We start from the raw sequence: 26854 nt of genomic DNA, 5'->3' as shown, positions 1-26854 counted from the left end.
GGAAGTAAAAAGTCTAGGAAACTTTTATGTTTTAGCCTGACATACAGGATTTTTTATTAATACGTCAATATTGTAGATATTTCTTATGTGTTACCATTTGGAGATACTAGTAAAAAAAAAAAAAAATAATAATGAAGATTCTATTGAGATGCCTATATATATATATATTTTTTAATTTTTATTTAAAAGAAAACTTAGTTGTAACCATAAGTGATTCAATTGAAAATATTATATGTGCTTGCAGAGTACTCCTTTCCTAAAAGAGAATGGCAGAATGAAGCTAAAGCTGGGGAGTGTTTGCCACATCCTACCTGTCCCCATGCCTTTCTTTGCACTGATTCGATTCCTCAAATAACCTCAAATTATGTTCATCAGAGGTATCCTCTTACTCAAAGCTACACAGTCCTAAGGAAAAGTCCTACCTCACTTACTGTTCTGTTTAAAGTGATATCTCTGGGGAAATCAGCTGCCCTTCCGGAACATCCTCCAGAGATTTATCAGAGAGGTGGGGAACAACAAGTTGTGAGAATTGGAGAAGGAAGGTCCTCCTAAGGAAAATTTGTCCTGACCAATGGCTACAGTTTTGGAAGCCTCAGACACTTAAATGTGTGGAATTATCCCAAACTCCAAGTTTGGTGGTTGTTAAGAATAGATTTGTGTCATTTCGCATTTCTGGTCTTTAAGCAGATACAGCATTCTTGGAACAGGACTTCTGAGAGAGATGTAATGGGGAGAAGAGTAGGAGTCTGTGTATGAGAGAGTGTAGAGGAAGAAGAAAGACAGGGCAGCCATTTTGAATGATCCAGTAAAGCAACATGTGATCACTAAAGAGGAAAGATGCAAATTCTGTAACTGCTGACTTCCCACGTCTATTTATTACTGTGAGGATGAAGTCAAGCTTGCTTCTGATCAGGGTCCAGTGCTTATTAATATTAGAAGAATTATTTTGGAGACAGAGTTCTGGGTAAGCATTGTATTACTGATATATGTATTATGTAATTATTACATGATTATGATATTATAATAGAGTTTATAAAAAGAGTGGACTGGTTTTCTTGCCTGTTCTGCAGTGGTTTTGCAGAGGCAGACTGTGAGAGGGATTACTGAAGTGTCACACAGATTATTGTATGTTCTGCAACAGTTCCCTCTGGAATATGTGTTGTGGATGAGGAAGTTTCAAGCAGAGGTCAGATGCCTCAGAGGTGCTGAGGGGGTTCCTGCAAGTTCTATCACTTCTTGAGTTTGCCCCTGGGGGTTCTGATGTGACATGTTCCATTACACCAGTCCCATATGGTGTGGATGAAATTTGCTCACAGTGTCAGAATGGGAATGGTGAGATAGTGAGACTTCCTCACACAGTGCTTCTGAAAAGATATCTCTTACATCTGCTTGCAACTCTGGCTAAGTTCACTGCTTGCAGGATCCAGGATCAAAACTTGAGTGTTTTCTAAAAAGTTTAAGTTGCAAGTGTGGTTGCAGACCTCTAGATTTGATGATGTTCTGGTCTAGCTAACATAGTACTTGTGCCATCAGCTATGGGCAGCCGTAGAAGTCTAGTGTTTAGAATATTGTATGTATAAAGAGTTGACATTCTCAATTAAAATTTTCTGATGGTGGAAAGAAAAAAGAAACACACTCATCAGTTTACCACAGATTGTTTTTAAGCGGACTTTATAAACTAAACTCACTGTAGAAATGCAAGACTTAGTTATTGGTTTGTTCAGCTGGTTGACAATTTTAATAATAACATTTTTGGCAATTACAAATGAAAGTATTTAGACACTTCTCTGTGTAACTTAGGTCAAAACTGCAGATGTCACCTTATAGTTTACATTACTATTCAACAGCATTTCTCTCTGTAAGAGAGGTACTACTGTATAGTTTCAGAGCAAATGAAAGCTAATATTTTATCTTCTCAGTCCTTACAGCTATTTTATCTAGTTCAAAATTTTTAAATAAATCCCCCAAAAGTTGTCGAGCTATAATATTTTGTTAAAATCTTGCTTGATACATCTGTAAAATGTCAGCATCCCTTTTTAATTTATTTCTTTTTTAAGCATAGTATAGTTTTATCTAGGTTATGTTTATTTTCCAAAGAAGAATATTTAATTAAGCTCCAGAAATCACAAATATTCTTCTGATGATCTCATACACAATGTTTAGAATTTTCTATAGTCCTATTGTCTGACAATATTCTGAATATATTGAAATAAAAATAGCTGTAAAAAATAAAAACTGAAGAATGCAATGATCATTCACACTGTTTTCTGTCTTTAAGAAGGTTTTAAAGGGCAGTGTTATTTTCTTGTCACAAGTTGTAGCTTCTACACAACATTACATCTGAACAGTATGGTCTACTGAGTCCACACTGCTCCAGAAATGAACTCGAAAGTGCCCCACAATGGCAGAAAGGTTCAATATTTGTATTCTTAGTCATTGCTCTCTCCAAAGCATGCATGAAAAAAGTTTGAGGGTTTTTTGTTTTGTGTTGTTGTTTTTTTTCCTAGTGTCATTTTAGAAAGGACTTCTAAGTATAATAGAATAATTGGGTCATAGCAAACAAAGAGGCAATTGTCTGTCTCCTATGTGCAGAAGGGATAGGTCTTTCCATTCCATGCACGTCAAGAGAATCATTATATATGGCTGATTAATGTAAAGAGAATATTTGGCCTTGCTGAAATAAATAAGATTTGTAATTCAGGGAAAGACTCACATTTGTATCCATCATTAGAATAATATTATTTGTAGGGTCATGAAAAAGTTACAGAGAAAATCACAATCAGGATTATACACCAATATTTCATATACCCTGTAATCTAAAATGCAGTCAAATAAACATTGTAATATCAGAAAAATTCATCACTTTTAATAATGAGGACACACCAAATAATTGAATTTGAAATACTCTAAAGCTTGTGTAAATGATATGTATGATATCACCACAGATAAGGAAATGAAAGTTCTGTCTTTTCTAACATCCATTTAAAAAAGATTCCAGTGAGTGAGACAAACATTTTGCAAAGTCTGATGCAAAGGCCTACTTAGAATAACAGAGAAATACATGACACCATTCCGTCAGTGACCCCAGAGAATGGCTGTTTCATTTGAGAATCATCTGGTGGAGATCTAGGTGAAGAGAAAACATAGTGAATATTGTTAAGAAAGAATTGGTCAACCAAAACCAGCAGAGCTTGGATTCATGCTGGCTCATAGCCTAAGACTCCTCATGGCTTCTTCATCTCAGGCTCTAGAATCTGCATCTGTCCTTGCTGAATTTCCCTTCCTGTCTTGAGGAAGCTGTTGGCTTGTTCCCTTCCTGTAGCCTGCAGAGATCCTTTTAAATTCTGACCCCTCCCCTCAAGTATACTGAATACAATCCCTGTTTGGTGCCAGTGACAAGCTTAATGGGAGCACTTTCCAACTCCTTAGCCAGATCTCCAATATTAAACAGTTAAACATAACATCTAGGAAAAACTCCTGAAGAAGACTACTTGTAACCAGCCGCCCTACAGCCCAATGGTCCAAACGGTTTTTCACCTGTCTAGTACATGCATATAGTTGAGCTGTATTGGCCCTGCCAAGCTACAAGGATACCGTTGCAGACCATAACCAAAAACTTACTAATATCAAGATAGGTAACATCTACTGGTCTCCCTTTGCTTACAGATGTAGTCATTCTTTCAGAGTTTTCAGTGTTTGCTAGTTAGAAAATTACCAAAACATGTACTTCATAGATCATTTATTGCGGTCTCAAGGAGAGTAGGAAGAGTAGAAAATGTCTTCCTTCCTCAGATTAGTTGCCTTATTTCAAAACAGAAATAATTCTAAATCTAAGGAAAAAAAAAATTAAAACTGTTTGAAGTGAAACATTTAAATTTCCCAATTTTCATTATAGTGTAAGAGATGTCATCATATTTTGTTTCCTGAAACTTTCAACATTATGAGCAGGATATATGAGCCTTTGAATGATATATGAAAGGATATATGAGCCTTGAAGAGAATTCCTGACTTCTGCAATAGAGTAGTAGTTATGAATTATCTGTATGATTCAGGTTTTATTTGATACATGTCCTCGGATTGCAGAATTAAAATGTCGTCTTCATAGGTGTTCATTTGTTTCTTCCCCATTGTATCTGAGAACTTAGCACATAATGTTTATTTTTATCAGACCTGTGTACATTCAATTGCCTCCAATTTACAGCTGGGAACAGAAGCAGAAAAAAATCTTATGATCAAAACTAATGAAAAAGATTATATATTTTTAATGTCTACCACTGAATACGGTCTCCATTTTCCCAAGAGTATTTGGTGTAACATAGAAGGTTAGAATTGTAACACCATGTTCTGAGCACATGTACAAATCTATGCCCAAGAGTCTGAAATCAGACATGCAGAAAATAGCAGAAACCTTTTGCCATTCAGGTGTTAACATTTTGGTGTAAATAGTTTGACAATATTGATTTGCAAGTACATTTTCATAACAGGGTTAGATTCTATTTCAGTAATATAATGGCCAGATTTTCACCTGTGCACAATTCTTTTTTTCCTACTTTGACATGACAGACTTTCTACAGCTGCTTGAGAAGATGAGATGGAGGTACTGAAAGAAATTATCTCATTTTCTGCATAAATTTTATTTATTGCAGAGTACTATCTGGGTTGTGAATACCTAGCAGCCTAGAAAGGAATGCTGGTAGCAACTGTTTTCCTGTATGACCTAACTGTAATGACTCTGGAAAAGCATGCATGTTTCTGTATTTATAAATTGCCTTGCAAAATGAATCTACAGCCTAAGCTGCATGCTTAGTCTGTATTAATGATTTGGAAAATTGGATGAATTTGTCCATATCCAAAATGAAATATTATTCTAATAAAATATGGATATGGTATTGAAGTATTTCTCCCTTAAATTTAAGACATTTGTACATAAGAATCTCAAATTCTGAAGTTCTGTTTGCATGTTTCTTTGGAAAGGGCCATTGCAACTGAAATAAAGTAGGTCAAGATAAAAAGTAAAGTTGGATACTGGACTTCCACTGTTTTATGTTCAGATTTGGCAGCCTGTGCCTTAGGCAGAAAAGTGGATGGTTTAGAATTTTGTCATAATCAGTAAGTTTTTAACAAAGAGGAACTCTACCTAGCCTCCTTTACCTTGATCCCATAACTAGCATGGATTTCTAATATCTCTCAGCAACTGAGGTATACTTTTTTTTCTCATGATTATGCCTTTCAAATGCTGGAATTTTACAGCTAACTTTCCATGACACATCGCACACAGCTTTAAGTGAAATTCTGTAAATATATTTTTAAATATACACTTTCATATGAGACAAAATATCATCTGCTGTTTTAGGCTTGGATAAAGGTAAGAACCCATGCTCACAGTTCTCATTCCTTTGTTCCTTACCATTGTGTAACAACTCAAGATGGCACATGCTCTACTATTCTTGTCTTTCAACTTAAGGATTTTCTGCTGAAATTCACCTCTCCTTTCTGTTCAAGTTATCTTCTTCAGACTTAGCTTATTCAGCAACTAGATAAAGCCTGTCTCCTACAAATACAACTTTCTTTATCCCATCTCTGTCTTTCATGCATTGTTCTTGTTGAAAATTTTCTTGAAAATTTTCTTTACCTTGTTCTAACAGCACTTTGTATTACATCTTTGTATTTAGGCTCTTCATATATTCTTTTTTCGTTGTTTGGAAAAGTGTGAAATGATATTTCTGTAATAGGAACTGATTATATTTTAGTAGGTGATTATTAACTCATAAACAGCCTACTTTTAATTTGATCTGATGCCATATAACCCATGTCAGCTAATGTTAATCATTCTGTATCCCATGGTCAATGTCAACCACACAGAAATTTCTTATGAACCAAACTTGTAAGATTCATTCAAAAACTGCACTGAAACATTACGTATGAGTTAAGCATAAATTTTCTCCACCTGCACAGGCAGCAGTGAATATATTTAAGAAAATTTAATCAAAATTAAACAATACATTTCAGAGCTTTTTAAGTGGGAAATGTATGTAGAAAATACATTTTATTTGCAACATTAGGCTAATGATTTAACGTGTGACATAGGTCAGTTTTGTAAATCATAATATGCATAACTGTTATTAATGGTGAATTTTTTCAGTATCCAAATTCAGTGCCCAGTCTATTTTTTAAATAATTCCAGTTAATAATCACTGATGCCAGTCCAAATATCTGTTAAAGCCAAAATTGACAACATTGGCCAGGATTTTACTATCACTGATGTAATTGCTTTCTTTGGATAGTTGGCCAATTTTTAAATAATAATCTTTATAAAGGAGTTCATCATAATGTTATCTCCTGCCTTGATTTAGTAAGCATTTTTTATATGCTGTGTTAACTGAGTATTCATTTTCCATAAAATATTCTAAAATCTGATGAAGATTATGATATAAACTGTAAAGAAAAATCTGCATATTGAAGCTTTCCAGATAGGTAGTTTGTCTTTGCAACAAAAAGCCAATTAATTTAAAGGATTATGTAAACATTCAGCTTGAAACCTTATACATCAATATTCCACCATGTAATTGTGCTGTAGATGTAGTAGATAACATAGTAAGAAGTAGGTAACATTTTTGCTGAGTTACTGCATGTATACATAATAGATTAAATTTCACTTTGTGTTAAGCATCCTGATAGTATGAGAAGCTGTATCTTCACTTCACAACTGGAACTTTCTATTGGTGTAGTAAAAAGTGCGACACAAAAAGAAACAGAAGGGAGAATTAGTGCCTGACTAAAAATTACACTTTAAAATAAAACCTCTTGCAGTGCAAAGGAACTTCCCCTTTGATGTTCTGTAAAACAATCACATTACATCATAGACTCAATTCAATCATTGCTTTTTCTCTTTTTGTAAATGTCCTGTTTCTGCAGTGTTTACACAAAGAAATGTTGCAGATAGTACATTGTGGAAAACAACATGCAGCATTTTTAGTTCTCATTAAATCCATTTTGAATGCAAATGCCTTTTGAAATTTTTCTTTTCTCTTTTAGTTGAATGCCTAGCAAAGAGTAGCTGATGGAGTTGTGTACAATATGAACACATCCTAAAATAAAGGAGGTCCATAGAAGACAGTAAAGTTGAAATACAGCATGTGTAATTGTAATTCAGTGGTAGACTGGAAGTAAAAATGAGAGAAAATATTTTGGGAGATGCTATGATAATTTCAGTAAATAAGAGATTAGCTACAGTTACAAGCGAACAACCATCAGACACAGAACACAAGAAAAATGTTAGTTAATTTCCATTGGTTCAAATCACATTCAGAGTAAGCTCTCTTATATAACTGCAGAAACTGAGATTATTCTCTCTGTAGCAGATGTGATCTGAAACACGCAGCATCAAGGAGAGCATCAGATCATGCATTCCCTCCTCATATTTAGAGCAGCACCAAGAAAGTGTGTGCTGTAAACTAGTCAAGTAAAACACTGTCCTTCTACAGGAATGGAAGTGGTCACATCAAGAACATGAGAAGGACAACTGAATATCAAACTAGGATTTTCTTTTAATCTATATCTTTTTCATTTCTTCTTTGTATTTGGTATCCTTTCATTCAGAAATTCATCTCCTGTTTGGAATTGTATTTGTATGGATAGAGGAAGTGCATGTATCTTCCCACACAGAACTTTTTTGGCATTAGCCCAGCCAATTGGTGCAGCTGCTGAAGGCTGGAAAACCAAGGATGGAGAAGTATCCAAATAACTTTTTTAGTTGTCGAAATGTACAACTCTTTGGTGTATGAACATAGTCCAAGAACAAATTGAGATGACAAGGTAAATGAGATTATGGTTGTAACAGACATGGCTGGAAAGAAACAGGTGAGAGAATGAATATATTAGCACCTTTCATTAATAGTGGAAATTTAAAATATCTCTCTTTTCTTTTTTACTCTTACTCTGTATTTCCCTTGCAAGGAAAATCTCTAATATTTTTCAGACTTCAGTTTGGCTAGTGAAAACCAAAATCTCCAGATATGAGGCTTGGTATTTAAAGTACCACTGTAAACTGTTTCCAAAATGTATATTAAAAGGCTTGAAGAAAGATCAAGTCTGGGATACGTAGTCTTTCTCAGGAGAGCAAAAGTGGCATGCAGGAAGGAAGGATGAAGAACCATAGGTAGGAAATAATTGCTAATAAAGTACTGTAGCTGCGTGCATGGTTTGTCCCTCCCATAAGAATCTGCTATAGGTAGCTGAGAGGCTAAGCAATGACTCCAGAGCTCTACACATGAACAGCCCAGTCAGGGAATGGTCTAGCTAAGAAACAGTGGTGAATCTACTGGGTTTTAGCTGATGGAAATCTCAACAGAAGAAAAAGAAAAAAAGAAAGAAAAAAAAAAAAAAGAAAGAAAAAAATTGTGAGGAGCATCTGGCAAAGGTAATTAAAAGTATTAGCTAATCTTCCTTGAAATGTATCAAGGAGAGAAAGCGTTCATTTGTACGATCAGCGAAGAATTCAGATACAAGATGAACTCAAATGAATTCAATGTATCAATATTTACTGTGAAAGAAAATGGGTATATTACAGACTATCTCCCTTTTATTCTGAGGTGCTCATTGGAAATTTCTTAAATGCACTGTATAGGAGAATGTGGAAGAAATGGACAAAGTGAACAGAAATAAGAAACCATCAGGATCAGATGTTTTCACTTGAGCATTCAAAGGACTTGAGGATGAAATAGATGAATTACCAGTAGTGACAAGAAGCTTCATGCTTAAAACCACTGTGCTAATGTGAGACAAAATGGATTCAGGAGAGGTCCTAGAACGTGCAAGTCTGTAGAACTGACTTGATAACAGTAAGATTTTTAAGAAGAGCTAGAATTAGTAGATAACCTGGGGGGGGGGATTCTTAAGGGAAATCCATTCTTAACATTCTGGATTTCTATGAATGGAACAAACAATGTGCAAGGTGGTGGTCACTTGACAGAAAATATTACAGAGGCTTACAAAATTGTAAGTTATGTAGAAATAGTTGAAAGGGATTGTTGGTTCATTCTCTCTTCAAATAGAAACATTGAGGGCTGAATTAAGCTAGTAATGACCAGTTTTACAGCAAAGCATGGTAGTCATTCTTCACGCAGTGACAGGTAGAGTTCCAGAATTTGTAGTAAATGGATACAAGAGGTGGTAAAATATGGTAATTCAACGGTAAAATGGATAAATTCATGGAACGGAAAATCATCATGGTTTACTCTGTGGTTGGTATCAGAAGTGCCTGAGATAGCAGTATGTTGGAAGTTTGTTGGCAGAGGCAACATCTGTGCTTAGTCTGCTCCCTAGACAACTGCTTGCCCCTGGTGCTGGAGATAAGGCATTGGGCTGCCTCAATTTTTAGTCTGATCCAGTACAGCTGTTTCTGTGCTGTTAAGTTTTGTGTTTGCTGTGGGTAGCTAGAACTAGAGGCTAATAGACTGGATCCCACTGAGAGCTTGAGGATATCTTCTTTACAGTGCTAAAATTATTACCATGGAGGTGCTAATGGATAATTTTTAGTGTGAGAGAAGTTTGCATGAACTCAAGCACTTCCTTCTGTTTGGAGATAATGATATGTTTGGGAAAACGAAAACAAACTACTGTAGTTTGTAGTTAGTAAATAGCATTTTTTTTATTGTATTGCTGTTTTGTAAGTCATTTTTAGACATGAAAGAAATTGACACAGACAACAGTATAGGACTCATCTCTGAAATATAAGTAATCATAATTTCCTAATGTATTATTATATTAGTATTAAAATTTCATTATATTCTCTTGAAGGCAGAAAGTATTTCATTATTTATCATAGAATCATAGAATCGCAAGGTTGGAAACGACTTGCAAGATCATCTAGTCCAACCGTCCTCCCACTACCATTGCTACTACGAGCACTAAGACGTATCTCACAGCTCCTCATCCAGATGCCTCTGGAGCACTGCCAGGGATGGAGACTCCATGACCTCTCTGGGCAGGCCATTCCAGTGCCTGACCACTCTCTGAGAGAAAAGGTTCTTCCTTATGTCTAACCTAAACCTCCTCTGGTACAACTTGTGGCCATTTCCTCAGGTCCTGTTTGTTGCCTGGGAGAAGAGGTCAAACCCCTCCTCATCACAACCTCCCTTCAGGAAGTTGTAGAGTGCAATGAGGTCTCCGCTGAGCCTCCTCTTCTCCAGACTAACCAAACCCAGTTCCCTCAGCCTCTCCTCATAAGACTTGTGCTCCAGACCCCTCACCAGTTTCATTGCCCTTCTCTGGACACATTCCAAGGCCTCAATGTCTTTTTTGTAGTGAGGGGCCCAAAACTCGAGGTGCAGTCTCACCAGTGCTGAGTAGAGGGGGATGATTACCTCCCTGCTCCTGTTGGCCACACTATTTGTAATGCAGGCCAGGATGCCATTGGCCCTCTTGGCCACCTGGGCACACTGTTGGCTCATGTTCAGCACAGCATCAACCAACACTCCCAGGTCCCTTTCCTCTTCACAGTTATCCAGCCACTCATCCTCAAGCCTGTAGCACTGAATAGGGTTATTGTGGCCAAAGCGCAGGACATGACATTTGGCCTTGTTGAACCTCATCCCATTCACCTCAGCTCAGTGATCCAGCTTATCTTGATCCCTGTGAAGGGCCTCCCTACAATTCAGCGTACTTCAATATAAGCTTTCTTCTAGAGTTTTTTGATACTCGTGAAAAAAATATAACTCAGGTACAAAAATCTTACCATGCATAATCCTTCCTTTTAGTGTTATTGCAACTGTTATACCAACCCAACTTTTTTTTTTTTTAGAAGAAACCAGTTTCAAAAAAAATCATAGGAACATCGTAGGTACTGCTAATTATTTCTTGTGGATTAAGTCAGCAGATGGCTGAGGACCACACAGTGGTTCACTCATTCCCCCCTTTCCCAGTGGGATGGGGGAGAGAATCAGAAAAAAATAAAGTAGAACTCGTGGGTTGAGATAAAAATATTTACTAGGATAAAGAAAAGGAAAATGGTAATAGTTATGACTATATATATACATATGTATGAATATATATTACAAGTAACTCACAAGAAATTCTCACCACTACACAAACTGATGCCCAGCTAGCCCCCTGAGCAGTGGAAGAGAGATGAACTCCCACACTCCTTTCAAAACTCTTCTTCCACATGTTGTCATATGGTACGAACATTCCTTTGGCCAGTTTAAGTTAGCTGTCCTTATTCTGTTTCCTTCCAGTGCCCTGGGCCCTTTGCTGAGAATGGCCTTGGTTCTGTACAACACTGCTTAGCAGCAACTATAAATGTCAGTGTGTTATCCACACTGTTTTTGTCCTAGAACTAAAACATTGCATCATACCAGACACTCTGAAGGAAACAATTCCATCCCAACTGAAATTAAGACATTATTAAAGGTCTCTTACCTGATGAAAAGGGAATCTGCTACATCTCCCAGATTTCATGGTGAGCAATGTTTTGACATGCACTGAAAGTCAAGAATTGCATAGCTTGGTTAATGAGGGTTGGTACTGAAGACTTTTCATAGTACTTGTTTGTCATTCAAGTTGCAGCGCTAGTACTTTTATCAGCTCTCTGCGTTGTTGCTGCATTTCAAATGCATGAAGGAATTTTAGTTTAATGAGGCTTCTCCTTGACTCTGTCTCACATCAATAGCCACAAGATTTTAAACAAGTTGTATTTGGTTGAGCAAGGAACTCTGAATCAGATTTTCATCTGTTTATATAATGAAAAAGGTGGAAGTGAATCAGCCACTTTTCATTTTCCTCTTTGATTCTTGTGCCAGCAAGTATTTGACCCTAGCCCAAAAATGCAGGTGGTGTTTCTTAGATGAGATTTCTCAGCTTACTTGTCTTGCAGAGACATCGTTTCTTACAAGTATCGGTACACAGCTCTTACTGAAAACATTGCAAGTTAGGCATTTGAATAGCTCTAAGTATCTCAGCCTGAAATATCAAAGCAGTTGAAAATCCTGAATCATCAGAGGAAAAAAAAGCTCATAATAATCTTTGCTCATCAATATTTTTATATATACTTCTGGTATCAACTGGCTGGAAATATCACTAACAGATGTAACGCTGATTAAAGAAAAAGAAAAAAGGAATTTGAAAATGTGGCATAAAAGAAACTACCTCCCATTTCTTCCTTGGAATCTACAACATTACCTATCAAATAGCATAAAATCTGGTGCATCAGGTTGAGCTGTCCTATTCTTTGTCTGTAAGCCAAGCTGATTTTACAAAATGTACTCTTATTTTGTTATACAGTATGACAATGTAAAAAGCACTTAAAATTAGTCATGGTGAATCTCTTTGTTACTTCTGAATAATTGGCATTTTCCACAGCTCTTGTTGCATGTATGCATGCATGTATACTTAGAAACTTTTATGAAAAACACAATGTTAGAAAATGATCTGAAGACATACCAGATAAGAGGGTGTTATTTTCCTGTATTCTGTGAAATGCATAGTAACTAAGGTGTGCACATCCTGCCGTTATGCTGTGCTGCTGCTTTCCTATCCCCAGCAGTACTTCATTAGCATTAAGAGCATAGTTTTTGGTTAATCCTAGTAATTTTCAGCTGCCATTCTGATGCATCCACTTGAGCACCATATTATCTTAATACTACTGACATTTACATGTCTTTGAAATATTTTTTTGTTATTGTCCATTTAATCCACTGCAGTTTCTATCATCCTTTGTTCTCATCATTATGCTTTACTTATAGCTGGTGAAAAAGAATAATCTACTAATTTCTCAATAGCTCTTAAAGGTTAAGAAGGAATCAACAAGGTGTAAACAGCAGTATAAAAAGCACAAAGATTTAGCAGTTTGAATGCATAATTAGAAACCTATAGAACTAGAATTATAGTGAAATCAGGTCATTAAGATTTCTGTGTTTAATCAATGCTTTTTCATGTGAATGAAATTCTTCTGTGCCATTTATCATCTCAGCTATACTCTGATGGAAAAGAAAAAGCCTCTCAGAACAGCAATAAAACATTTAAACAAGGTGTGAGAATTATTCTTTATATTCACTTATCTCTATATAGTTTCTCCTCTTTTTTTTTTTTTCCCCTCTCTTATCTGAGTGTAGATCTTAGATAATAAATCTGAAAGGAAAGGGATTTGACTTTCTAATTCACATTCAATAAATGGCACCAATCCCAGGCACAAATGGGGAAGGGGGCTACATTACAGATGTACTCAGCACTGAGACAGAGTAGTTCTTGCTCTGTTATTTGAAAGCAGCTTTTTCTCTACTTCATCATGTACCCGTTCCCCAGTTGGAGTAATGTTACCATTCAGTGGACCTTGCTTTCTCACTGTGTGAAGCTACCAGGCTGCAGTTTTATGAGGTTGCCTTCCCCCAGCTGCCTGCAGCAGAAAGGGAGATGCACCTGATGGAAACAATTTCTCCCCCTTCACTCACACAATCTCTTGAAAGCAAAGCTGTCACCGGACCCTAATTATTGATATGTTGTTAGGAATATCTTATCTGTTGCTTGTGAGAGCTGCTATAATATACTGTGCTTGCACCTGAACAGCTTGTTCTTGTGCAATCTGTCCATAGCAGGCCTTTACTTTTGATACAAAAGCAGCATCTTTGCTACCTTATAAAAATTGGAAAGCACCTTATCTGATCGCTGTTCGAGTCCAAGCCAACTCACAGATATTCCCTGCAAAGTATTTCCTGGTATTTGTCCTTGAGCTAGTGCCAGTGAGCTTACAGTGGCAGTAGTCCCTACCCATTTCTGCAAGGTCTCCATTCCCCAGAAAGTAAGGCAGGATTTATAACATGAGACTTTTAATGTATTTTCTTTTCTTTCCCGATGTTGTACTGACTTATACCTCTCTTCGCCATTTTAGCCTCAGGAAACTTTTTGAAAGAGATGTTAGAATTCTGGAGAGGGCTGTTTAAAATTTAAAATATAAATTATTTATAAAACTGACAACACAAAATGAACAGTATAACCATACATACCAGAGACATTGTTTTCTATAGGCAGAAGGTTTTAAAATGCACTTTTAATGAAAGCTGTTTGTAAGCTGTAAAGGGTATAGTTCTTTCTCTGAACTTGAGATGTTTTAAGCATAAGACTTTAATGTCCGTATAAAACAGTGTGGTTTAGAATTGACTGCTAAAATGTAGTCTAAAATACTGTTTATTTTGATTTGAAGAACTAAAAATGCATTAAAATATCCACATCTCTTTTAGAATAGAACTGAACTCTGAAAAAAATAAAAATGAAGTCAGTGTTTATTCCCTGACCTTCGCATGGTGCATTTGAAAAAGATTTACCTTTTGTTTATGGACTACATCACTGTGCCTCTATTCTTCAGGCCCGTTTTCTCCCAAGTGATATTTTGTTGCTGAAAGTTTGAAAATTTGGCAGCCTCCTTCTCCCTTCTCTGTTTTGTGTTTACTTATCTGTTTAGAGGTAGAAATAAAGTCATTCAGAGAAAAAAATTGCCTTTAATGGGAGTGGTTACCAACAGGGTATAGAAAAGTTTCAAGACTTAGGAAAGTATAAATTAGTAGAAATGTACAGCGTGTTTTTTGGGAAGTAGGTCAGATTTGGAGGAAGGAAAAAAGTGGAGTGGGGATGGAATGAGACCCCAAAATTTACCTACCCAAAAGTAGGTGAAATATTTGACAAATATGAGAGAGAGATGAAAAAAGTGGAGAAGCAAAAGGCAAGGTGATGTAATGGGCAGTGTATGGCCCAGGTTGCTGGAGGCACTTACTGTTCTCCTCTATGAAAAAGCATTAGCACATCTACAATGCTCATAGGGTAGCTTCAACATTCTGACTGAAAAATTAGCAGAGGTGAATGCCAAAGTAAAAAGCTGGAGAAGATCAGCCCCTTAGAAAGCATGGAATGTTTTTAATCTTCAAATGTGTTGGGAAGGTGGTGAATAAGTACAAGCATTTTTTCTTCTTTTCTCACTTTGAATGTTCATATTTGTACAAAATTGAGCATACAGCTCCAGTGCGAAACCTTTTTGCTCTAAGAGCCTACTGACAATATCTGAGCAGTGTGTGAACAAAAGCTGCTGTAGGCAGCTAAGCATGATGTACATGTGAGGTACATGCCTCATACACAAATCTGAAGTAGTGCAATTGTTTCTATGAAGCTAGCCTGAACATCCATAAAGAATACAGTTTTGAATTTAAGAGCTCCAGCTCCAGCTGTAAGTACACCAAAACACTGGCAGTGCCTAATAAGCTTAGGAAATTGTGGTTGATTGTAAATATCAAAGAGAAAAACGGAAGGCAAGAAAAACTTATAGCGATGGCAGTGAGATGTTGTACTGGATCTGGCTGGGATGGAGCTAATTCTCGCCAAAGCAGCCTGTAGGGTTTAGATCTGCAATGTTGGTAACACAGGGGTGCATTTGTATGTTAGCTGTGGCTGAACATAGGCTGTGCAGTGCCTCTCTTTGGCACTCTCCTCCAGTGAGTAATTAGGGGATGTGTGAGAGCTTGGGATAGGACATGGAACACAGCCAAGCAGATGACTCAAACCAACCAAAAAGATAACACCATGCTACATAATATCATTCTCAGCATTAAATAAAAAGGGAAATAGAGGATTTAGGGAAGGCAGTTGGGTATCAATCTGGCCATGGGAGGTAGTGATTGACACTGCTTGGTGGTTTTTTTGGCTTTTGTTTTGTTTTGTTTTGTTTTTGTTTTTAACTCTGTCCTACTTCTTCAATTACAGGAAAAAAAAATCCTTAATCCATATGTTTTCTTGCTTTTACTCCTCCTCTTTTTCCCCATACCACTGAAGGAGTGTTGCAAGCGATAGCAGGTGAGCAGCTAACCGTGAGGCACTGAGCTGTCTACCTGGGTTAAACAACCACAACTTTGAATTTCTTGAAGAAAATTAGCCACAAGATCTAGTACTTAATCTGATGAAGAAGTTCTTCCATTAAAGGCATTATCAAGTTGGTTGGATACCATTAACAATAGTACCAATAAACAATTCAGGACTGTAGGAAACCTTGCAAAGCATCTGAAGTGCCTTAAGATTTAAAAGCAAAGCAAAACTTGAAAAGCATTTTGGATTAAAAAAAAAGTACAGCTGTAGAGAAAGCATCAGGCTTGGAAAACTGTTACAGGTATACTTGAGGGAATATTCAGTATCACAAAATACATTTTAAAACAATGAAGAGATGAAAGATTTCTGAGACTTAATGATGAGACTCAAACTGGAGAGTATAGTTACTCAAAAGAATAAACAGAAATATTTTTCTTTTAGTATTATATTCATACAAGTGGTAAAATTAAAGTATGTTATACGAATATTATTTGGGTTTATTTCTTTCTTTAATGCACAAACTTCAAAATGAAGTCTGAAATGATTCAGAGATTTCTTTGTACCAAAATAAGACTGGCAATCAGTAAGCAATTAAACATACTTAAAACAGCTACAAAAAGCTAAAATACACTTTACACTTCCATGAGAGTTAAAAATATTTTTCTGCAGCTTATCCTGAAACACAGATGTTTGAACCTACACTAGGTTGAGAAGATCAGATATTTGGAATACTTTAAAGATTTGTCTTCTCTAGAACTTGCTATACATATGTGATATACGATATTAAGATTTTGTATTGCTACAAAAAACATTAGCTGAAGTAGGCAACAATCACAGATACTGGAGAACTATTGTTCTTAATTATGTTGATCCTTGAAGTAAGTTTAAATATAATTCTGTTTAAGACTTTACCAGGAAAAGGTTTTTAGTGTGTGTGGTTTGTTGATAAGGAGTAACAGAAGGTGAGGTGAGTGAAAACATTCTCTTTTCTCAATTTTTTTTTATTGTCACACTCAGTGTTTATTCATTTTGGAACTATTGAGTCATTATGGTAGTAGTGGGTTAGTTTTTGGTTCAAACATGAACAGAGTAGTTCACTGATCAATGAATAAAATAATTCTATTCGTATCAATCATAAAGAGCTCCATCCACTTCAGCTTTCACATTACGTTTGATGTCTAGGAAGTTAATTCTTTTACGTAGTTTACTGGTGTAATCTGAACTGGTGCTTGTGTGTCATGGAAGTTCTAAAATCAGGAAATAATGAATACTATGGTAGAATACCTTATGGAAATGTTTCTCAGTGTGGCGTATTCAAAGAAAAACTTTTTGCAGACATGATCATCATTGAAAAATCTCAGGTAATAGAAAATTTAAAAAGTCACCTGATTATGAGAAAACACAGGATGAATAATTTAAATAACCAGCATGAGCTCTAAAACTTAAGCAGTAGCAGGTGCCTGTCAATCCTGATCTATCTTTATACCCTGGCACACAGCTAAGACCTTTTGTCAATAGTTCAGGAGTTTATAGTTAATTTCTATTTAGGTGTAATTAGGCTCCATAAGACATACATTTTGAGTTTGTTCGCTCTACAGGAGAGCCATGTGATTTATAAAGACTATGGACTTTGCAAAAAGGTTTCTACTTCTTATGTAAACTAAAGATAATGGAGTTTCTTATGTTAACAGGGGGAGAAAAAAAAGATAAACCTTTCCCTTTACAGGGTACATTTTAGCAAATAAACTGATATATGGATTTGAAGTTATTAATTTCAATTAGCCAAGATGACTTTCTGAGAGTCTTTGCAATCATTATGTTACTAAAATGAGATTTAGATATCCATCACAACGAAAAGATAGATCAGTATTGTATCTGCAGGTACTTGTGCTAAATGTTGGCCTAAGAAAGAGTGGGCTGTGAGGGAAGTAGGAGATCTGTAGCCGGAACTGGCTTCTCTTGCTCATTTGACAATCAAGCCTAACCTCATATTGTGCAGCTTCTAATAGAAGAGGAAGGAAAGCGGTGCAGAATGAAATAATAAGTCAAGTTAAAAAATACAAAATCAATAGACTTTCTCTTCCTAAAACAAGAGAACAAACTTGCTTAAAATGATTTTTTTTTCCCCAGTTTATTATGAGCACACAAAGCTTTTCATAGAGATCCCCTTCAGGACTCCAAAAGAAAGAGGCAGCACATTTTGTCTGCATTCTTTAAAGTCTGGTGATGTTTGTAGGAGGTTAGCATGCTATTTTTATGTCATGCAGTGATAATTTCACTGCAAGGTGAGTTTAATATCTCTAAGACAAAAAGTAGATTCATTTTGTTGAATAAAGAAGAGGAGAGCAGATAAAAGTCTTAGAAGAAATTACTGGCATTAGGAAAAGCACTGTTGAAATGGGCAAAACAAAACATATAACCTGAATGATTACAGTATTTTCTTAGAGATCTTTGTAACAAGAACCATTTTTAAGAAGGTTCATTTTTAGTTAAGTGTTTGTCTGTGAATACAGTTAGAAGTACTGGGGGCAAAGAATGTAGCTAGTGACTAACTGTGCACAGTTTGATTTAATGTTTCAATGCATTTATTCCGAGTTGCCTGTTTGCATGCTGTAGTACTGGGGGCGTAAGAAATCAATTAAATAAATAGTTTTGTTATTCATATACCTTGGTAGTGAGTTCCCGTGTATTCCACTATTGAGACAATTTGCTTATTTGACCTCAGTTTTGATATATATAGCACAATATCATGATGAAACTTTCTAACATTGCCCCTTCGGCCATATTACACATTTGTAAGCTCTTTGATTTTGCATTTTCTCCAAAGCTGAACAAGCTAACATTACCAAGCTAACCCTGACAAATGTTGCTTCTCCAGCACATACCTTGTGGCTACTGATTATGAATTATACTTCTCTGAACTGTTTTTTTTACTTCAGTATGAATCATGGAAGGACAGTGGATCACTCATAGTAGAGAGCACACGAATTTGATGCCCTCTCCTTGCGCACACATTTAAAATTTAGCTTACTTTATGGAGGACTGTATTTCAGGAACATGCTTAAGGGACTCCTCTGCATTTGCCTTCACGTAGCAATGGCTATTGAGTTCTTCAAAATAAAATTCTGGACTACATTCCTATGTCATCTTCCTCATAGAGGCTGTTTTTGAGGCAATCTTTTTGTACATCTCTCATCTCCCTGCAGCTTACAGTAAGAGAATACAAGGGATATTTCTGTTGCAATTCACTGATAAGGTATCTTCTGATTTCACATAATTTCTCTTGTTGATCTGTTTCATGACTGTGAGAAAGCCGATCTCCCAAATGTTATTTGTAGCAGGTTTTTATACTTATAAGATTTTAAATAACACTGGAACTATATGTTTTATACACTTTTCAGGGTATTTGTTTGATACTGTCTTGCCGTTTTTAGAAAGACTAAAATAAAGGAATGGTGGGATAGGAGGCACAAGGAATTCATAAAAGGGAAAGAGAAACTACAGGTAAATATTTTCAAAGAAGTTAGTGTAATAATGTCTTGGTCATCAGTTGGGAAAGATCTACTCAGACACAAAGCAGTAACGCTGCACAGCTGTTCTGAGGGCAGAAGATCTTAGGTAAAAGGGAGTCCTGACTATGAGGATACTAAAGGATAAAGGAGAATCAGCCTGATGACTGGGAGACATATCCAAAAAAGATAATTGTTGCAGAAGGAGTACATTCAGATTCTTGCAGCTGAAGGTACGTATTTACTGTCCCGAATTGAACTTTAAAAAATAGTTGCAAGGAAAGATTAAAAAATAGGTATTGAAAAATATAAAAAAATATCATTTCCCTTGGAGCAATCTATGCTTCCTGTCTCAGTAACAGGAAAAAACACCTATGCTTTGATAAGATTCTTCTTGAGTCACTGTAATCAGTTACTGCCATAGGCTTGTTTAGGATAAGCATTTTCAGCTGTAAATTTAGCCCATCCTATCAACGTGGTTAGCAGCTGTAACCCGAAGATCCGGTCTGAAAGTGAGAGGACTGTTTTATTCAAGGAAACTTATAGATGGTGAGTTCTGTCACCTCTATGCATTTGCGATGGGTAAAAGAAAGGCTTTTTCTATAACCAGAACAGAAGATAAGAGATTAAGGGTGGTTCTGTTTGTTTTGATTTGTTTTTTTTTCTTCTCCTTCCTACTATGTATTTTTTCTTTTTTTTTTTTTTTTAACTGTAAACTATGAATACTAACGCCTTTTGAGATTCCTACCCTCTTTAAATTTAAGCAGTTTTTTCAAGAGCATAATATACAGCTTGAAGTATTTTCAACATTTCTTGTTGTTCTGTTGTTCCTGTTGTCTTTATAGCTGTAAATTCCTCACAAATCTTTATAGTAAAAAGTAGAAATATCTATTTTGTTGCCACTTCATTTTTAACATACATTGGTAATTTAATTCTTAGTCATTTTAAAAACACCGGTATAAGAGATATAGGGCATCATAAATGTTTTTAAGCTGAGCTGTGTCTTCTGAGATGCTTGAAAGGGAAAGGTATAGACCAAATATAATAGTTAATTCATATTTTGAAGTTGGCTTCCTAATAAAAAGAGAAGCTTTTAAAAGGTACTTAGGACACTTTTGACTAATTCTTTTGAGGAGAAAAATGCTCTCTGAGGGTTAGTCAAGCTCTGCAAAACTACAAAATCATAAAAAGTTTTTATCTGATAAAATAAAACCATTTATCCAAGCATCTTATGAAAGGTTAGAGAGTGGATATTGATGTTTCTGATAGATGAAATGTTCCCAAACCAGCTCATCCTAATATGACTCATCAAGAGTGAGGCTTTATACAAACAATAAGTTCCCTCAAGATTTAAGCTTACAACTGGATGATTAACTGATAAATCTGGAAATCCAGATTCTCAATTGAGATTGACCCCATACGGTCAAATTAATGAAGCAGCCATTTCCTCAGGTGACTTGGAAAACTACACTAGCATTTTGAAAAAATGCACTGGTGAAAGTAGTGATGCCTTTTCCATTATTCATTTAAACATTTTCACCAGCACTTGTTTTTTAGGAACTGCAGAGAAAAGATCTCCCTATTTGGAGAATTAAAAGATGGTATTCAAGAGAGCCATACTCAAAACAGTGAATTTACTTGTCTCATTAGCGTTCTACAAATACTTCTGTCTTTCCTATTTTTATCCACGTTGGCTACAAAGTCTTGACAGAATGCTTAGATACCCAGATGGATGTTAACATGCTCAGTGAGATCAAGTATGTGAACAGCTGGCATTTTTTGTTTTGTTTGTGTTTGTTTCTTTTTTTTGTTTGATGCTTTTCATATCTTAAAGATAAAGGTTATCTCTGGTAGTAAGTTATCTAAGTTTGAGATCAAGATCTCAGTGAAGAACATTTTGACCTTTCTGGTTATTTATTTATTTATTTATTTATTTTAAAAAGGATTGTGTTGATTAAGTTCCCTCTATTCAGAAAGAAGAGGCGATGCATAAAATCAATGTATCATTCCTAAATGAAGACTAAGTTAAATATAATTTTTATATATAAAGATATTGTTAGAAGGAAGGTTTATAGGTATCCACAGCTTCTCTTGGCAGTCTGTGCCAGGGCCTCACTGCCCTCTGAGTGAAGAATTTCTTCCTAAGATCTAACCTAGATCTCTCTTCTGTTAGTTTAAAGCCATTTTCCCTTGACCTATCACTATCAGAGCATGTAAGATGTCACTCTCCTTCCCACCTGTAAGTTCCCTTCATGTACTGGAAGGCTTCAATGAGATCTCTCCAAAGTCTTCTCTTGTCCAAGTTAAACAGGCCAATTCTCTCAGTCTGTCTTTGTAGGAGAGGTGCTCCAGTCCTCTTCATGATCATCATCTTAAACATAAATTACATCAAAATCTAAGCTTGCTTTGGAGTTTTTCAGATAAGCTGTAGATTTCAAATTCATTTTAGATGGCAGGCAAAGTAGTCATTGATCACAGTTAAGGTATTTTTAATATGCTTGTAGTTAATATCTCTGGCTTCTTTAAGAGTATTGCAATTCTGATTGTGCCACTGTGGGAATCTACATGCAAAACCAAATTAGTAAAAGCCATACATGCTAGCCAAAGAACTAGCATGGCCTGTCACATCTGAGCTGTCTTTAAAATATTTTCTTCAATGAAGTCAGAAAAAGTGGGGGATAAATTTGTAAGTGTGATTCGACTTGGAGTAATCACAAACTAAGACATAAAGCTACCCTGTTTGTTCCACTCCTCATCATGACAGTGCTTTAGTGAGTGAAGAAAAACTGAAATTCTTTAATAGAGATGTATTCGGTAGAGATTAATGTGCAGTATTAGGAATATATGTGTTTGCCTGATGTTTTAAACCTTCCAACTTAAATACCTCCTAACTGAGCCAGAATGTTGAGTGAAGACTGAACCTCTGAAAGCACAGCCATGAGCATATTTCAATAGGATTACCTGTGGGAAAACTTTCATTTCAGCATGCTTTGTGATAGGGAAGGGGAGCTTCCTCATCAATGTTTCAGCTGCATTTGGGCTTTTAACAATTAAGGTGCTAAAGCACTTATCAGGGAATGGCCAGTATGCTCCTAATTTACAGTCTGCCTTGTTTTCTTGTGATTTCTTTTTTCTGTCCATAATCTCAGACATTATCAAATTCAAACAAATATAGAAGGATAGAGAACAAGGAATGCCTGCTAAATAAGGTCTATCGTAACTCATAACAAGGTTATAATGTGCAGAACTGTTACCATATTCTGCAATAGTCATTGCAGCTGCTTAGAGATCAGTATAAGACAGATGAAAGTAGATATATTTTTGCACAGCAGGTAGGGAATTTTTTTTGAATTTATTGCCACAGAAGGCTGGGTTGACAGACAGCATAAGCAGATTCAGAAAGAAGTTAGAGAAATTCATGGGCAACAGTCTAAATACTGCATAGATACTAAAGAGAGCAAGAGATGCACCATCCAGCACCCCTGATGGGGTGATTGCAGATGCCAGAGGAACTCAGAGGGAATGGGCCACAGGCAGTCACCACACTCCCTTGCTTTCCCTAGGCAGCCACTCCAGTTGTTGCTGTCAGTAGCAGCACACTGGCCTGGGTGCTTGAGCATGTCTCATCTTCTTAACTCACTTCTGCCTGACTAATGAATTGTTTAGACCAAAGTGTCTCAAAGCTTCCCAGCAGCAAAGGCAAGATTTAATTTCGTGGCTGTGACAGCATTTCTGCTTTAGGCACCATCCTCCTGGAGAGTGGTGAGATGGAGTGAGGGCTGTGCCCAGCCACCGTGACGTGCTGACCATGGGCTGGCTGCCCAGGGATGGCTCTGCTGCTGCTGCTGAGCCAAAGGGGCTGGCTCTGTTAATTAACAGCTCCCCACCACTGCCAGAGTATGTACATCTGCTGCTCTAACTATTCTGTGTAGGACTGCAATTGGTATATTAAGATGTAACAAAGCTCTCTGAATAATTTAGATCTAAGGATCCTTTTCCTAGTTATTTGTTATCCTATGGGTTTTATCCTATGACATGCCATCTAAGTTCAATTTAAATTCTAAGTTTCTTATATTTCCACTACACAGAAGTTGCTTTAACGTGCCACTTATGAAGGTGATGGCTTACCTTATAGCAGAAAAATTCCAGAATTTCCACTCTTGGGATTGCAGATTCACAGTAAAGTGGTACATGGGGAGCAATGAGGAGTTTTCTTGAAAAATTGAACACATCCACCTTAACAAATCAAAGCGAATCACACTGTAATAATGTGGGACAATTCTTCTGCAACATGGTGGACATCTAGATTCCTTGCTAGTGTTAAACAGAAAGGAGGCATCTATTTTGTGCTCATGTGTATTTAGACAATGCTTGAAAGCACATTAGGAAGCAAATATGACAAATTTACAGTTAGGGATAGATAAGTCCCTTTACACCAACAGTTTCTTAATCTTTGGTTTAAAATTCTATGAATTTTGTGATATTCCCTGACCCAGTGTTTGTCCCTCTGTACTTAGCACTGGTGAGACCATTCCTTTTCAAGAGAAATAAAAGTTTGAGTGTTCCTACCAAATAGAAAATAAAGAAAATAGAAAATAAGATACACAGCAGCAAGTTCCCTTCAGAAAACTTCACTTTCTTTATATGTTGTATTATTTAAAATATACTTATGTAACTGAAGACATTAGAACTATTCTTCTGCGTGTAAGGCCACATTTTAAGAAAATATTTCTGCTTAGGTATTTAGGTTTAATTCTTAACACTCATATTTAATAATTAAATTAAGCAAATTAAGTATTTCTTCAGTAATACTAGCAGCTAACTAGACATTTGCTTACTTTATGAAAGAATTTTACATTTTATTATTTAGTCATAAAATTGAATACTTTTATAAGGAAAACATTGTGATAGATTCTGCTACCATATAAATTGCAAGTTTAGAACTGCAGTTGACTGAAACTTCTTATGTAGTGGACTCCAAAGAAAGGAATTGATCCTTGGGTTAAAAAGTACAAAGCTACCAGGTAGAAATAAATAAATATGAATCTTCAGGCTGTTAATATATTGCTTTAATGACTAGTGTCTAAGGAGTTGAGATGCATTATCTGTTTATGAAATAGGATTCAGTAAGCCAGCTTTCTATTCCTAATAATGGACCAATCTTTTTTGATTTTATTCATGTAAGTCTGGGAGTGGATTTTGTTACATATAGGTAAAGACAGCTTACAAATAATCAATACTTACTGCTGTCTGTTAGGCAAATCTCTTGGGCTGCAGAGCTTCTTGGAAGTTTTTGGGAAATAGTTAATCTAATGTCAGTGGAAGATCTAGGGGAATCTATAAACATGATCAGTTCCCTTCTCTACTGTGTCCTTAAGTTGACTGGGGGTTATCAGTGCTTTACCTCTGGTCTGATTTGGGGTCGCCAGTTACAAGAGGAAAGGTTTCACTGAAAGAAAATGCAGGATTTTAATTCAAATCTTACATTGCTTGTGATAATGTTTGTAACAAGAAATTATGCAATAGAAGGATGCAGGATGGGTGAAGAAAGGGATGGGCTTTGTCAAAATACAGCAACAGAATCAAATTTAGATTGTATGTAAGATGTGCTACTTTGTGACAGATATGCCTGCTTCAGGAAAAACACTCAGTACATTCAAGTACGCTTGTGAATGTGAATAGCCTAAATAATATAAGAATCCATTTGCAAACCACTTATATCTACCTCAGCCTGCTCACAGGATTTCTGATGCCTGTCAGCTGTACAGGACCACACTGCTCATCACACAGAAACATTGCTTGCCAAATGTCTTGCTGAACTGTGTGCCCTGAAACCTCACAAGTGCTTTTTAAAAAAATATATTTTTTTATTTATTGAGGGAATTTTCCAATACTGTTCTGTTTCTCTTCTTGTTCCTCTTCCTTTCCTGCCTGTTCCTTCCCTTTGTTTAGTCGTTTCCATCTGGTGGGTAGATTGTAATAAGTTCTCATTATATCCAGTAACTCAAATTATAATTAGGTATTCTTTAGTGGCAGGGTATTACCCATTAGTCACTCTTTCTAATATGTGTTGTATATACACACTTCATGTATCTGAATAAAAGTCTCACCTTGGATCCAACAGGCCAGAACCAGTATTGTGGACAAAGGATGGTGGAGAACTACCAGACCCAGAGCGAATGGTTGTCAACGGCAGAGTCCTCAGCATCAGTTTCCTAAACAAAACAGACAATGGCACATATCGATGTGAAGCAAAAAACCCAATTGGTCGAAACAGCACAGAATATGTTCTGATAGTACATGGTAAGTGCATTCTCTTTAGTTCTTTGGTGCATGTTAGACATTTGTAGCATTAGAGGAAAATTGGTTGCTTATTATCATTAATGCAAGAATAGCAGGAAAAAGCTAAAAGTGTAATTGCACTTTTACTGATGTTATCCTCTAATTGTAGTGTGTGTGTTTATTTCCTTCCATCGGATGCCTCTCTCTGTAAAGTTTAAACAAAATATATTCATCAGTGTAAGCATCTGTAAAAATATTTTGCAGTATGTTGGGTACTGTTATATAAAAACTTGCCTCACACATAATGTATAGCTAAGGTGGTTACGAAGTACATATGAAGGGAAAATTGGAAATACAAGGCAAAATGCATAAGTTATGGCTTGCTACTGCTTATCCATGTTAGCTGATCATCAGCATCTGACTTATTTTTATAATCAATCCTCAAAAATATGTTCTGTACTAAATTCACAATCAGTCTTCCAATGAAACTGATAAATCAGAAGGCTCCTATTAAATTACAATTTATTTATTTTCGTTGTTTAATTAGACAACAGTATATGTCATGTTAAAAACCAGCAGGTTTTTATATTAATCCTGAAATAGTTTAATATAACTCAGATATAGAAGAAACTATAATAAAATGTTAGTATTTAACTTTAGTTTGGCTTTACAGTGCAAATCTAGCAGTCTCAAAGTATAAAGTTTGTCTTATCACGGATATATACGTACTAATTCCTAGAAAATGTTTGAATTTTAACCTAAGTGAATAAAGAGATGAAAGCTCCACTATACTTTACCATGGTACTGTCTTCCCCTGCTTTTTACATGAAAGCAATTTTTTTATAACTATGAGAAAAATAAAACAACCTAATGCAGATTGTAGTCTGAAAATAGGAATGGAAACTATGTAGGCTTTATTCAGCTCATAATGACTTTGGGTGTAAGAAATATATGTTTCTTAGTGTTTGCAAGCTCTCAAAAATATTTTTTACTGAAGGCTTAATCTAACTATTGGTATTTGGCATAAAAGCTATAATAAATGCTACTTTCAGCTTTCAGTAATGAGCTACTTTCTCAGGGCTGTTGATTAAATGTGATTTGTCAAAAGAACTCCTTAGATTACTTGTCATTTCTCTTAAAGTTCAATATTAGTTTATGTAACATTAATTACAGAAGTAAGGAGGAAGTCTTTACATGAGGAGCATGGAGCCCATACTGCTGTG

At 36.0% G+C, this 26854-nt stretch overlaps 1 protein-coding gene across 2 annotated transcripts in view; it reads left to right on the top strand.

The window, feature by feature from the left end:
* The window catches only part of CADM2 (cell adhesion molecule 2), a 626180-nt gene that overhangs the window by 531286 nt on the left and 68040 nt on the right, over positions 1-26854 (top strand). For both annotated transcript variants that reach the window (XM_085240870.1, XM_085240864.1), the window contains exon 7: positions 25474-25652. In XM_085240870.1, coding sequence (XP_085096996.1) covers positions 25474-25652 — 179 coding nt within the window. The remainder of the gene's footprint in view (positions 1-25473; positions 25653-26854) is intronic.

Source organism: Meleagris gallopavo, chromosome 1 (assembly GCF_905368555.1).
Source record: "Meleagris gallopavo chromosome 1, MGAL_WU_HG_1.1, whole genome shotgun sequence".
In the NCBI taxonomy this organism is placed as follows: domain Eukaryota; kingdom Metazoa; phylum Chordata; class Aves; order Galliformes; family Phasianidae; genus Meleagris; species Meleagris gallopavo.
This window is presented reverse-complemented; position numbering and strand designations above follow the sequence as displayed.